The 13,758-nt window shown below is 39.7% G+C and overlaps 2 protein-coding genes across 8 annotated transcripts in view; both read right to left on the reverse strand.

Moving 5' to 3' along the window:
- Positions 1-572: 572 nt before the first annotated feature.
- Positions 573-7,146, reverse strand: LOC102216829 (riboflavin transporter 2-like). 4 transcript variants are annotated; one of them, XM_023330248.1, is made up of 4 exons: positions 7,059-7,146; positions 2,530-3,600; positions 2,307-2,430; positions 573-1,297 (listed from the first exon to the last, which is right to left on the reverse strand). In XM_023330248.1, the coding sequence occupies exons 2-4, from the start codon at positions 3,561-3,563 to the stop codon at positions 1,085-1,087; spliced, it is 1,371 nt and encodes a 456-aa protein (XP_023186016.1). In that variant the 5' UTR covers positions 3,564-3,600; positions 7,059-7,146; the 3' UTR covers positions 573-1,084. The 4 variants fall into 4 exon arrangements, with proteins under 4 accessions (XP_023186016.1, XP_005799081.1, XP_023186015.1 ...); XM_005799024.2 differs by lacking the exon at positions 7,059-7,146 and adding an exon at positions 5,551-5,728; XM_023330247.1 differs by lacking the exon at positions 7,059-7,146 and adding an exon at positions 5,639-5,714.
- Positions 7,147-11,813: 4,667 nt separating this feature from the next.
- LOC102224732 (microtubule-actin cross-linking factor 1, isoforms 1/2/3/5-like) overlaps positions 11,814-13,758 on the reverse strand; it is a 34,637-nt gene continuing 32,692 nt past the window's right edge. For all 4 annotated transcript variants that reach the window (XM_023330246.1, XM_023330245.1, XM_023330243.1 and 1 more), the window contains 2 exons: positions 13,208-13,328; positions 11,814-13,108 (listed from right to left, as the gene is read on the reverse strand). In XM_023330246.1, coding sequence (XP_023186014.1) covers positions 13,083-13,108; positions 13,208-13,328 — 147 coding nt within the window. In that variant the 3' untranslated portion in view covers positions 11,814-13,082. The remainder of the gene's footprint in view (positions 13,109-13,207; positions 13,329-13,758) is intronic.

The raw sequence follows: 13,758 nt of genomic DNA on the forward strand, positions 1-13,758 counted from the left end.
AGGTCTCGCAACTACGGTAAGCAGCCGCCGACTTCAATTTCCCCCGTAGAAGAAGAAGCACGGTGGGTTTTGTGTAAAGACCCCAAAATGGCTCCTATTAAGAGACAAGCTTACGACGCAGAGTTTAAGCTCAAGGCGATCAGTCAGGCAGTAGAACACGGGAATAGAGCAGCAGCCAGAGAATTTAACATGAACGAATCAATGGTGCGGAAGTGGATATATATTGTGATTGCACTAACGTTTGATTTACTGTAAAAGTATCAGACTGTTTTTTACGTGCTTATTGAATCAAGGAAAAGTTTCCCTCCACTATATGTTATACCTTGCTGTTGTTGAAAGATAAACTGTGTCACGTCACTTACTTTACCTCGGGGAAAATAATAAAACAGCTGTTTATTCATTTTGGGAATGAACAGAGTTTTCATAACGCTGGTTTGTAATCTATTAATAAAGTTTGACTGACCTATCTGACTGTTTTGTTGACATTCTCTTTACCGCAGTTCTATCTAATGGATGCATAACGTAACCCCAGCCTCTACTGTAGCGTCTATTCTATGCGCCTTATATATGAAAAAAGTTTTAAAATAGGCCATTCATTGAAGGTGCGCCTTATAATGTGGTGCACCTTATAGTGCGGAAAATACGGTAACCAGACTTTGGATTCTTTCATCACCTAGCATTAAGGCACATTTTAAAGCTAAAAGTTTCGTATGTTCTTACAGAAGCAGTGACAACACTTTCACATCACACTAAAAGTTCAAGTAAAGCAATCTTTCTATTGATGAGGAATTGCAAACATGTTTAAAAAAATACTCTGCGATTTGGTCTTCTTTGGTCTGTTGAGAACTGACCATGTGGCTGTGACTTGAGCCGTTTGTAACGCTCACTCCATACTTCAATAAATAGAAATAAATCAACAGACATAAATAGAGGAGTGGGAAAGGTCACCTGCAACCTCTCAGCTCTCCCAAAGCTAGTTGGAATATGTCAAAACTCATGAGTGAACTGAGCTCAGTGCTACGAAATTAAGTGCAATCTACCCCAAAGGTCGTACATCAGTGTTTAACGCAAACGCGTTTATCGTCTACAACGGACACTTAGTGTTGCAGGGATCGCCAGAAGTGAAAAGTCCGTAGATGCTGACCTGCGGAAACATGGACACGGCGCCGAGCATGGAGCCCAGCTGCACTACGGCACCGCACCACACGAGGGCACTGTGCCCCTCGTCTCTCAGTATGACCCCAATGATGACCTTCACGTAAGAGAGACAGAGGACGAACAGGATCCAGGCCAGCACCTGTGGCAGAGAGGAAGTCGATAACAAAATCTGAAATTACATCAGCTCTCTGTAGTGTAGAATTACGAAAAAGTGCAAATTGTGGTTTAATATCTTGGTCACATGAATTCACTATCATTTCCCTTTTTCTATACAAGGCAGCCTGGAGTCAACTCTTCCTTTTACTTTTTGATTTTTTTCATGTCACACATTCCTGTGACTTTGTAACATAAAGTAAATGAAACAAAACAAGAGATCGGATTTATTTGAATCTGAGATAAAGTGTCGAGTTCAACCTTAGGAAAAGAGTAACAGTAAAGGAACACTGAGAAATTACTATGAGTCTGATCTTTGCAGTATTTTGGATAGATGAGCTGACATACATTTTAAATTCTTTAGAAATAGCAGAAATCATACTTTAAAAATAAAATTGCTTGTGTAAAATTAGTCAAAATTGTGAAAAAACGAAATTCTTAGAAGGACAGGAGAGGATTAGGATAACTGGAGAAAAACAATCTGGCTTTTTTTCTAAAAAAAAAATAAAGATGAGAATTCTGGGATTAAAGTCAGAATTTCTTGTTTGTCTTCAGTAGCCCTCGTCCTCTTCCATGCTTAATGCAGACATTTCTTTTCTGTTTGAATATTTTTTCATAACCCCCTAATGTTCCAGATGAATGTCTGATTTAAAAGTTAAATCAGTGGCACTGATAACAAAGACTCAACTTACTTGAGTCTACAAGTAACTTGTAGACTAAAGTCTCTATGGCTGCAATACAAGGCACTGCAGTCATAGAGAATGCAATGCCTTGTATATCTAGTCAACAAACTTTTTCCGTTTGAAATTTTACAATAATGGATTTCAATGCACCTTGTTGAGGAACAGAACACATTGGTGTATATTCATAGAACCGCACAGGATTCATGGTTTTCAAACATTTTAACTGCTCTCTCCTCCTCCCTGAAAAATGTGGTATGCATTTGTACTCACCAAATACAAAAAAAAGATACGAGACTTAAAAACATGTCTTACAATGACAACGGTTCCAGAGGCGTAGTGGACCAGTAGAGGACAGGGACTCATAGCTGCCATGGCCATAATGTAGGCTCCAAAACCAGTCCCGAAAACTGTCAGAATCCCCATAAAGATAAGAGACCTGGAAAAAGTTCACAGTGAAATTAAGTTGAAAAAGTAAACAACATAACACATACAATAGGAATATGGAAATATCTTGTCAGAGAATATCTTGTCTCACCTCACTGGTGCAAACATGGCAATGAAGCAGGCCACAGGGTTAGCAACAGCGCCCATGGTGGCAGCCAGATGGTAGGCTTTGTTCCCATAGGGCAGACAGGAGTACGTCTGCACGGAGGGCAAAACTGCATTGGTCAGAGCGTTGACCCATGCGAGGACAACAAAGATGAACACCACTTCCAAGTTGCTGTATGTCCCCTTTCCAAACGAACCCTTTGATTCTTTCCCGGCGGCCTCTCTAGGGCTGATCATTGGCTTCTGCTCTGGTGCTTGGGCATGCAGAGAGAAGCCTGGATCCCTCTTCTCCGTTTCCAGATCTGGACTAAAGTATCGGTCGCTCTTCCTCTCGCGAGCCACGGCCGGGTGAAGGTTGAGCAGGATGAAGGCTACCAGGCACACAACCATCATAGCGCTGAGAAAAACGAAGAAAACCTCGACGGAGAATTTAGCAGGCTGGTAGACGGATTGCAGCCCGCCGCCGCTCACCCAGCTGGAGTTGGGAGCCGACGAGTTTGCAGTTGAAGTGGTGTTTTCGCAGTGGGCTACCCCCACACCCTGAATCAACGCCACCATGGCGGGCACCAGGCCGCTGAGGCCCTCGCCCGCAAAGTACGTAGTGAGATACTCCGGACGCAGACGCATCATGAAAGGCAGGAAGGTGACGGACGATGTGCAGTCCACCACAGACAGCAGGAAGCTCAAAACCAGCAGGGGTACGCTGCGCAGGGAGCCAGCTATCATCACCGTGTGCCTCCAGAAGAACGCGAGCAGGAAGGTGGCCACGATCCCCAAACCCACGATGGAGTAGATGACGGGCCGCTCGTCCAGCGCGCCTGGCCGGAAGCGGTGCATCAGAGTGATGAAGAGAGGACCTACGTTTGCCATCTGGATGAGGACGGTGAGGTAGGAGGGCAGCAGCCAGCCCTCGGGGGCCTTCTCTTGGACAACCAGGGGAAGCTCCACCCACATCCCGTTGATGGCCACCCAGGAGCCCATGCCGAAAAGGCACGCCAGCACGTGGGTCAGCAGCGACATGACGAAGGCGGGGCTGAGCAATAAAGATGAGCGCAACCTGAAAGAAAACAACAGAAGAAGATTTTGTTTATGAAAGTTGAAGGAATTCCGTTTAAAAATGGGACTTTTTAAAATTTCAAATTCTGCATTTTTGAAACGGTAGCCTCTCAATTTACAGGGAGAATTTATCACATACAAACAAATGTTTAACCCATTAACTTGCATATTTTGTATGCGTATGAGCTATTGAGTTCCGGCAATCAATTATTAACAGGGTGATAAATAAGAAGGCAAATAAAAAGCCCAAAACTGGGTCACATTGAATGAAAGTATCTCCTGAGATGATTTTCTAACATCAAGAATCAATTTCTTTATGCACCTCCTGAGTAACATGTATGCAAGTCATTGAAGAAAAATGTATGGAAAACATGCTTATGTTCATTTTACTCTGAATTTTCAGCCACATAGTGCCATCAATCAAATAACTATGATATATATAATAATTCACAAACTTTTTCCACTTTAATGTAACATTTATCTTGAGCAATTCAATTAATAATGGCAGAGGGAAAAAAAAAAAAGATGTTTGGACAAGTGTGCCTAACCTTAAACTAATAAATTGTCAAAGCAACCTTGCATTCAGTCGTGTTTTGTAGTAATCCATCAGGATGCCACACCTCAACAGTAATATTTACCCCACCTACCTTGCTAATGTTCTCCAAATCCAGATTTAGCCCTGAACTCTGACTAAGCCGTTCCAACCCTTTACTCTTCTTCTGTTGAAGTCAATCTTTTGGTGATTTGGATGTGTGTATACTTGAACTCACTGGGATGGTAAAAAACAAAATTGCCATGAAAAGTGGTAATTTGACTGGTATTAGAACTGAATGGTTTTTTTAGTCTCTTCGTAACCTAATCCACCTTGACAAGCACCACTGTTTTTGGAGTGCAAATCTACCACCACCTTGTTCTATTGCGGGATCTGGTTGGTTGTGTTTTCCCAAAGGTTGTGCAGAGAGTGCTTCAACTAAAAATATTAGCAGAAAGTTGAGTGGAAGGGAAAAGTACAGTAGAAAAAGAGGGACAGGGCTAAGTTAGAATCCATTGTAATTAAAACTGCAAAACGTAACTGGGGTTACGTGTTGTAACATTCTTCATTTTATTAAAAGGCATTTTGGCAGCTGTCAAACTACTTGGTCAATTACTGCCACCTTGTGGTTTGATACATGTTACTACAACGCAGTAGTAGCCAAAAAAAAAAAAAAAACAGAATAGTATTTGTAAAAACAATTTAACAGGATTTTAAAATAAGTTTTAGATTGAAATTTGAAACCAGTTTCCTTCCTCTATTCCCGGCTCAGTCCAAAAGTATTGAAATGTTGGCATGAAAGTGCATGCTCTTCATAATCTGCGTAACTGACCTTCTGGATGTCTTTCCCTACCTCTTCTTCCATCATTATACCATGTGCTTTCTAACTGTGGATGTGTGACCTTTCACACACTAACACACTGTCTGCTCCCATAAAAAGCACCAAGCATTGGGGACACAAACACACACACAATAGAGGGCAGTGGCATGTCATTCAAGGTATGTTACTTTCTTGTGTCAATAATAAACACAAAGACAGCTAATTTTTCAGAAAAAAAATCATTAAATGACTGAAAACTTTTAGCTGTGTGGTTTTTAAAAGCAACGTGTTAGTGAAAGAGGTTTACTGTGTTGTAAAAGAAAAGTTACGCTAAACTCAGAAAGCTTAGATTAGTCAAGATAATGATATTACACAATGCTCTATGGCTGGAAGCAGGCTTTACTTCCTGGACTTTTGGATTGAAATATTTATTCTAAAATTACTATCTTTACACATTGTCATCCCTTCGGACAGTGAATGGGCCAGATGGAGTCAGAGGCGTCGCGTTTTAGTTAAAACACTCCGACAATCCAATAACCTCCAGCTCTTTGTTCCGTCAGGTAAACGTAATTAACAGGTAGAGAAACCCATTCCCTTACCTCGTTCAGAACATGAGTAACAGCTCCTATCAGAACTCCCTCCTCCCAAAAATCTTCACTCCACTAAGTATCACTGTTTTTTCCTTACATTTGTTACCCGCATGTCTGTGCGCGACCCCCTCCCGCTCTCCTTCTCACCCCGACACACACTCGGACTCAGAAAAGCGTAACACTCCGCTTCCGCGTCTCTGCTGCGCTTGACTGCCGGGGAGGAGTGGCTAACCGCGCGCGCATGTGCTCTACCGCCATGACGGTTGCGTCATCCCTCTCCGTTAGAGAGCGGTTTTCATGGAGCTCTGTGATAGGAGGAAAGGCGGTGACGTAAGAAGCTCCTCCCTTCCTACTATTCCATGGTTTACTCGTCTGACTATGCCCGCTTTTAAAAAAACAGAGTCCTAGCGAAACAGAAGAGCCAAACTTCAAAATTTCTAGTACTTCTTGGTCCTTTTCTCAAAAACAAACAAACAAACAAAAAAACTTTATGACGTCTGTGTATCAGCTGTTCCTTCGAGCCAAATAGGCTGCGTATCTGCACCTGAGTCTCACAATAACGATTAAAGTTGGCGGAGTTACTCCACTAAAATGACCAAACATGATAATCTAGTTTGGATTTCCTTCGAAATTCACCGTAAACAGAAATGTTCCTAGGAATGCCTCCCCCACAACACCCGGTCCTCCGCACCTCTTTTCTGCCACAATAAAGTCAAAGGTGTGTCACATTTTCTTGGTAGTACCATTTTAAACACAGTTTGATGGTTTTAGACTGAAAACCCTGCAGAAAAATACTGTAAAATGTTAGGATACTCTTGTACAATCAAGCCAAAGTTTCCTTTATCAACTCACACAGTCGAAAACAATAAGTTATTCCAAGAATGCACATCTAGATGAGGCAGAGCTCTGTTTGGATAAGGTGGAATATGTGGTGCAAATCTGTGCACATTGGCAAGTTTTTAAGCCATGTTATAGATAAATAATTGGCTATTGAAGATGAATTTTAAGTCAAAATTTACTATGCAAGTAAAAAATAAAAAAATATTGTATTTTTGTGTTATTTTGTTGGAATTTACCTTCACCAATGTAGATGAAAATGCCTCTGAACTTATATATTCAACAGAATAAAAAGTCTTGAACTGGCAATCAGCTGGATGAAACCCCAGCACAACTAGTTTTTCCAAACAGACTTTGGATCTATTTTTCTCTTTCAAATAGTTTCTATTTCACATGTTATAAATGTATTTATTGTGTTGTTTTGTTGTTTTAGCAATACGTGGTTCTCTATTCTGCTTCCTTTACTTCAGCTTAATTTGATTGTACAGCACGTCAGTCGAACTTGCATGATTTTAAATGTGATTTATAAATAAATTAACATTCGCTGTGGTTCTAAAATTTGCACATAGGTTGCGTTAAGGAAAACAAATCTCAAAGAACAATCTGCATTTTAAATGAGCTCACCACTAACTATCAGGGAATGCAATAAAATATTATTAATCAAAATAGACAGCACCTACCTGGCTGAGTGAATGTAGATCTACTGTCGGCCTTAGTGAGGTTACACAACTCCTGCACCGCTGCGATGTTTAACACGGCTCTGTCCTTGTGATGTTGCCGTCTGTGAAGAATGCACACAGAGTTGTAGGTGTTGAACTGTGCTAGTCTAAATCTCCGTCATGTGACCACTGAAGGCAGAGCTGGAGGTTCATGAAGTTTGTTTCCAGCGGAGGGAGGAATAAATGGGAAACAGGATGTGTGCAGAATAGTGAGTTTAGACACTGAATTATCAGCGAAGTCAACAAAAGGAAAAATAAATGGCTTGTTAGATTCCTGAATGGATTTGATCTTCCTTGAGCTTTGGGATGTGTGAATGGGCAGCCAAGCAGAAGTCGACTCTGGACGGCTTTCCGTGCCCTCTGAGTGGGTGTCATGGCAGGGTCACTCTGGCATTTGTTCAACACACATTCCACCTCAAATGATTGACCCCTGGTGGGTCATAATTTCACTGGATTTTATGTGATCAGTGCCCTCGCTCCCACCTTTGTGCTGGCTGGTACTCCATGTCCCCTTCCTGATGGAAAAGCCACTGAATTCTTAGTTGACCCATGACTGCTGAAGGAAATTATACTTAATGCCAGAAACACTTTTTAATTACACTTCAAAAATTATAGGAGTTAAAAACAACCTAAATTGGGTCAAGTTATTTATCCTGACCATGGTCTGATTTAATCTTACCCAACAAAATAGAATGTTGGGTTACTTTGACACAAATGAGTTAATGTTGCTAACATTAGGCTAAAGCTACCAATAACCTCTATTACAAAACAAGTGATATCAGGATAGATTATCATAGCTAAAATAAATAACAGTAAGATTTAAAGAAAAGAATGTCTAAAAACTTAGCTTATCAGTCTATTTTGACTTCAAGACCAGTTCTGTAGTCATAATATGTTCATCATATCTAGTATTTCATTAGCTTGCGCCGATAACTTAGCAGAGTGCCAGGCTAATGTTATCATCGTCTGTGAATAAACTTGTTCTCTAGTTTACATAAAAATTGTTAAGACAGCATCTGTTTTACCATCTTATCAGTTTCAGTAAAGGTTGATCAGTTGTTTCTTTTAGTTCAGCATCTGGGTTAAAAAAAAAAAAAAAAAGACAGGCCAGTAGGTTTTGTGTGACTCTCAGCACCTGTATAGGCATTTCAATGTGGGCTGAGAGTCAAAGTGAACATTTATACAGAACTACAATGCTCTGCCTTCTTTCTCTAAACTGCTTAAACAAATAAGTAGGTGGGGGGTTTTTTTGGCACTGTTTGTTCTGTATGGGTACATCTCCAAGGTTAACACATCAGCAGGAGGGCAGCTTGAGCTGGAAATTCACAGATTAAATTCCTCCCATCGGGATTTTCAACACTGAAAAAGATACATAATCCATTTGACCTTCAGCCTCCTTCTCTACTTAAAGAGACCACTGGGGTTGGAGGACTCAATCTTTCTGTTTTGCTGTCCAATGGTGGTGGAGAGGATATTAAGGTATCTAAATGTTTAAAAAGAAATAAGTAGGATATTTTGGTGTTAAGCTTTAAGTTTAAATACTGTAATTGCTGGTAGAGGCCTAAAGCTGCGGAGTCTCTTTAAAAATAAAGGAGTTTTTTTTCTTGAAATAACTGCATGACTGGTCTCTCGAAGAACAAATCTTGGTTATAATGTGAGAATATCAACATTTACACTTTCAACGGGATGAAATAATCCCATAACTTTCAAACCTCTGCAAGAGTGACCTGTAGAAATGGACTCAGGTTGCATCCACCAACATATTTAGCTACATTTTTCAGCTCCATATTTAAGTACTACCAGTAACGGTAAAAACATAGTTTAATTTCTGTACTTTTAAGTTGTTGGGAGCACATTAGTTGTTTATTTTATGCATATTTAATTGCAGTTTTCAGTAGTAGATTGAGAATGCAGCGAGGCGATGGAAAGAGGGGCAAATTGTCACCTATCTGTTATTTCTAAATCTGGAATCACACCTCATCCCGTCTCAGCAGAACTGCTATTCTTTTTATTTCCAGAAAAAAGCAAATGTTTCTTTTCTAGCGGGTGCCATTTTTTTTGTTAAAGTCAAATGAGCTGAAGCTACATGTCAAGATTTGTGTGATTACAGGCGCATCAACAAATAAACCAACAGGTAGTCACGTTGGGACATGTCTTAGCTTCACGGGAAGCTCATACTAACGGAAAAGAAGAGAGCATTACAGTCATGGTTGTGGGATTCCAGTAAATCCACTGAGGACATACTGACAAGTAATAAATGGAGAATCCTGGAATGGCTTAATCAAAGTTCAGATCTTGACCTCATTGGGAAGATGTGGAGTGAATTGACACAGGCTTTACATTTCCATTCTGCTGCCTGGAAATTGAGTCGTTAGTATGTCATGTCAGTCAAGAGACTATCATACAGCAACATTCTTCAGTCAGAAGCCTTTGCAGATTTGTTGCAGGATTGACTGCTACTGGATCCATCCTGTCTACACCATCAACAACACCCCTCTGAAGTCACTTGATTATGGGTTATGGCAATTTCCCTTGGGATGAATTCAAAGATGCTCAAAATCTATCCTGACTGAGTGGAAATTATTTTGCTGTCGTCGTTCGGTTTATTCTCGATTAGGAAGTGTCTCACAAAAATAACACGACATGATATTAAAAGCTGTCACAAAAACTTTTGATTTTATTACAAAAACACGTTTCTGTACAAGTGGGTGTAAAATGATTAGTGACTATCATCTACATAACAGTCCCTAAATGTGTAGCCCGACTGGGTGCTGGATGTGGAAACAATTACAGTACAGGAAGATTTGGGTGCATAGCAACAGGACAGGAAGCCGGCTTTTTGTTTTTGTACCGAACAGGGCATTCTGAAGTCCAGACATGATCGTCATGTAAAAACGTTTAAACCTTAAAAAGATTTTCTTTTTTCTTTTTTATGGACAACTGCATAGACTAGAAGTAAAAGGAGCAACTGTTGCAAATCTCAGGTAGATTAAGTAGAAAGCAACCCTTACAAATAAAGCAGATCCGTTGTTGATAACATATTGAAGTAGTAATTGGCCTCCAATGGAAGGTCAAGAGTATAAAACAGGCACAGCACATCGTTGTAATTCACCATTTCCACCCAAACAACACACACTTGTCTTCCCCCGGGAAAATTAGTGATCTTGAAGAGAGCCTGTTACATGTTTCCTGGACACGATTAACAACAGAGCGCTGGAGTGAGTATTTCCAAATAGACGTTAGGTTAGACAAGTCAAATTAAATATTTAAACTATTATTTTTGCTTAAAAAAACCTGTAATTTTACAAAAGGAAATGGTCTACAGCTTGTTTCTGTCCACTTCTCGTCAAACATAACTGTAAAATATCTTCATTTCTTCATCTTAATACCAAATGCCAAATTTGCTTCGCAAAAGACAAAAAACCCCAACAACATATGTAACATGTATATATATCTACGTATATATACACAGCAGACAGACACAGAAAAGTGCATATTCATACGAACAATGTGCTAAAACAGAAACTTTTCTAGAAAAGCATTCAGCGTTATTAAGAAAGCAGTAGCTTTAAATGTTCACAGTAATGTTAAAAACAAACACCTCCGTCCACAGGCAGAACCAGTCCTGAGAAGGTAATCTCTGCGGATCAACGGTGGCCCGCTCTATTTCAGTGCACTGCTCGTCACGCTACCTCCAGTGTATAAAACACAAAATGTAAAACCATTGGAAGACATGTAAAAGGGTAGTTGACAAAATCACAACGTGGCCCTGACAACAAGCATTGTCCTTATATTATGAAAATTATTACAAAACTTAAGGTCAGCCTGATGATGTCACATTGAGTGCTGTGAATAAGTGTTTTCCCCATACTGATTCTTTTTTTTTTTTTGCTTTTATGTCACTCTTAGATGTTTCACATCAAGCAAATTCAGATATCAGACGCATATAGATTGAATAAACACAAAGTTCTGCTTCCAAAGGACAATTTCATGTACAAAAAGCTACCCAAATGTAATTGGCCGTATGTGAAAAAGTAACCAGCCCCATCTTATTGAATCATTTTCACTAGTCATTGCTGTCAGAATCAGTAGCTCACTTACATAAAACCAATCACACAGTCATTTCTAAAGTTTGGTAGGGAAACATTTAACTGGAAATAAGTACAGCAGCAGTATGTTGTTTAAACGTGAAACTTTCTCACTATAAAATATAAAAGTCAATATAGTGAGAAAAGTTCTTGTAGCAAGATATAAAATTTGAGATATAAGATTCGTTAAATCAAGTTTTATTTCTTGTTAAAATGATAAACCCTCTGGTTATGACGAGACACAATATTTTTTTAAATGACAACGTTTCTTATTATGATGACTATATCATAAGACATACAGTACAGACCAATAGTTTGGACACACCTTTCTAATTCAATGGGTTTTCTTTATTTTCATGACTATTTATAAGGCAAGAAATCCCACTTATTAACCTGACAGGGCAGGTTGACCTATGAAGTGAAAACCATTTCAGGTGACGACCTCTTGAAGCTCATCAAGAAAATGCAGAGTGTGTGCAAAGCAGTAATCACAGCAAAAGGTTGCTACTTTGAAGAAACTAGAATATAAGGGGTATTTTCAGTTGTTTTACACTGTTTTGTTTAGTGCATATTTCCACATGTGTTATTCATAGTTTTGATGCCTTCAGTGTGAATCTACAATGTCAATAGTCATGAAAATAAAGGAAACTCATTGAATTAAAAGGTGTGTCCAAACTTTTGGTCTGTACTGTATATATTATGTCTTGTTATAGTGAGATTCTGATTTTATCTACAGTTATATTGCAATAAAGCCAAAACAGGTTTTCATTTAAACAAGAAAGGTCGTGACGGTGAAACAGCAACACATCGCAGGATATTTCAGTGACGCATAAAGAAAACACACTTAGAAGACAGAGATGTAGAGGGGAACTAATTGTAACATGAAAAAATGAACATAATTTTACATCTTCTCACAACAAGAAACTTTCTTGTTTTAACAAGTTTATTTTATGTCATAATGAGAACGTTTTAACGAGACACTGCTCCTGCGTATTTCTCAGAGTTCTGGCAGCTAAAGACTTCCATACATTGGAATCACAGTGACAGCCATTATCCAAAATAGTGGGCAAAAATCCATTCACATTAGTATAAAAAAGACTCATCACTGGTTCTTGCATACTTGAGGCGGCTGTTGTTGTTTCACAGGGCGGCACAGATAGTAATTAGTGTATAATTACTTTTTTTTCATACAGGACCAAGTTGCTTTCAGTAGCTTTTTCCCCTAATAAAAGAAACCCCCATTTTAACTGTATTTTGTCTGATTGGTCTGATTTAGTAATTCTGACGATCTGCAATGAGTTTAATGCTCTGAAATATTCTAACGTGACAATAAAAATCTGAAGTCTGCCAAGGCTAATTCATTTTTCACAGCATTGCAGCATGGTATGTTTACGTTTAATAATTATTTTTTTGGACACTCATGAGGATCAGACAGCAAAACAGGAGGTCCCACATTGACCTCCATAGTTTTACTCATTTTATCTATTTGGCAAATCGCTGCGGTGATCAGGTTCTGTCTGCTGAAGCTTACAGTCACAAGCACAAAAGAGTGAAACTGAACAAAAGCAGCTCTGAAAAGAGGAAGGCTCTGGCTACCATGCAGTTATTGCTCATGCAGAACTTTCTACTGTCTACGGAATCGGGTTAATGTATAAAATGGCAAAGTGGAAAAAAAAAAAAAGGTTTTCGCTTGTGCCTGGATGGACTCCCTCCCCCCGTTATCTGCACCGCCTTCATGCAGATCCCGTACAGTCGCAGTCAGTGTCCATCATCACTTTTCAGGATCACCTTTTCAAGATGGAATTTTGTTTTGTTTTTTGTTTCTTTGCTTAAGACGGCGATTCGATGCTCCGATGGCTTTGCTTTGGTGGAGTGCTGCGGTAGGAACAAGAGGTTGTCATGTGGGTAATCTCTCAGCTTCATCTGAAAACGAAAGGCGGAGAGAGTTACCTCACCCTGTAATGTTACAAAAGAGAATGGAGAAACTCCACGAGAGACGCACACACAAAAAAAATTCCTAACCTGAGGGTGAGGGGGAGTTGTCTTCCCCCGCTGCGACAAACTGCAGCTCAGACCCCAGAGCTGCTATAGAGCTCCGAGGACGGATACACCGGTCACCTGAGAAACTCCGGCGGAGTAATGCCTGAAGGCCAGAAATGATAGACATGTTAGCAGAGCTGTGGCAGTAATTGTAGTAGTCAGGGAAAGTTTTTTTTAAACTGTTTTACAGGAAAACACACACACACACAAAAATTTATTTTGAGATGCAGGCAACTTTTCTACATTGACATTGAGCAGCTAAAGCCTTTTCACTGACCACATCTCCCAGAATGCTGTGCGGTTCTGGATTGGAGTTCAGTGAATATTCCATGTATTGAATATTGAATATTCTGCCAGATGTATTATCTGTTGATATTGATCCAGAGTCTCTCTATTAATATGTTGTTACACATTTATTGTCCAGCCCTGATCTAGAAACAGAGCCGGTAGAAGCTGCAATTTTTTTTTGTTTGTTTGCTTGTTTTGTTTTTTTGTTGTCATCGAGTACGGAACCGCATCGATCGGGCTGGACG

The sequence above is a fragment of the Xiphophorus maculatus genome, chromosome 3 (genome assembly GCF_002775205.1).
Source record: "Xiphophorus maculatus strain JP 163 A chromosome 3, X_maculatus-5.0-male, whole genome shotgun sequence".
Taxonomy (NCBI): Eukaryota; Metazoa; Chordata; class Actinopteri; order Cyprinodontiformes; family Poeciliidae; genus Xiphophorus; species Xiphophorus maculatus.

Coding starts and splice junctions, on each gene's coding strand:
- LOC102216829 (XM_023330247.1), bottom strand. Junction 2,431..2,529: donor GCCATGTTTGCACCAGTGAG/GTGAGACAAGAT, acceptor AACTTTTTCCAG/GTCTCTTATCTTTATGGGGA. Junction 1,298..2,306: donor CCTCTGGAACCGTTGTCATT/GTAAGACATGTT, acceptor TCTCTGCCACAG/GTGCTGGCCTGGATCCTGTT.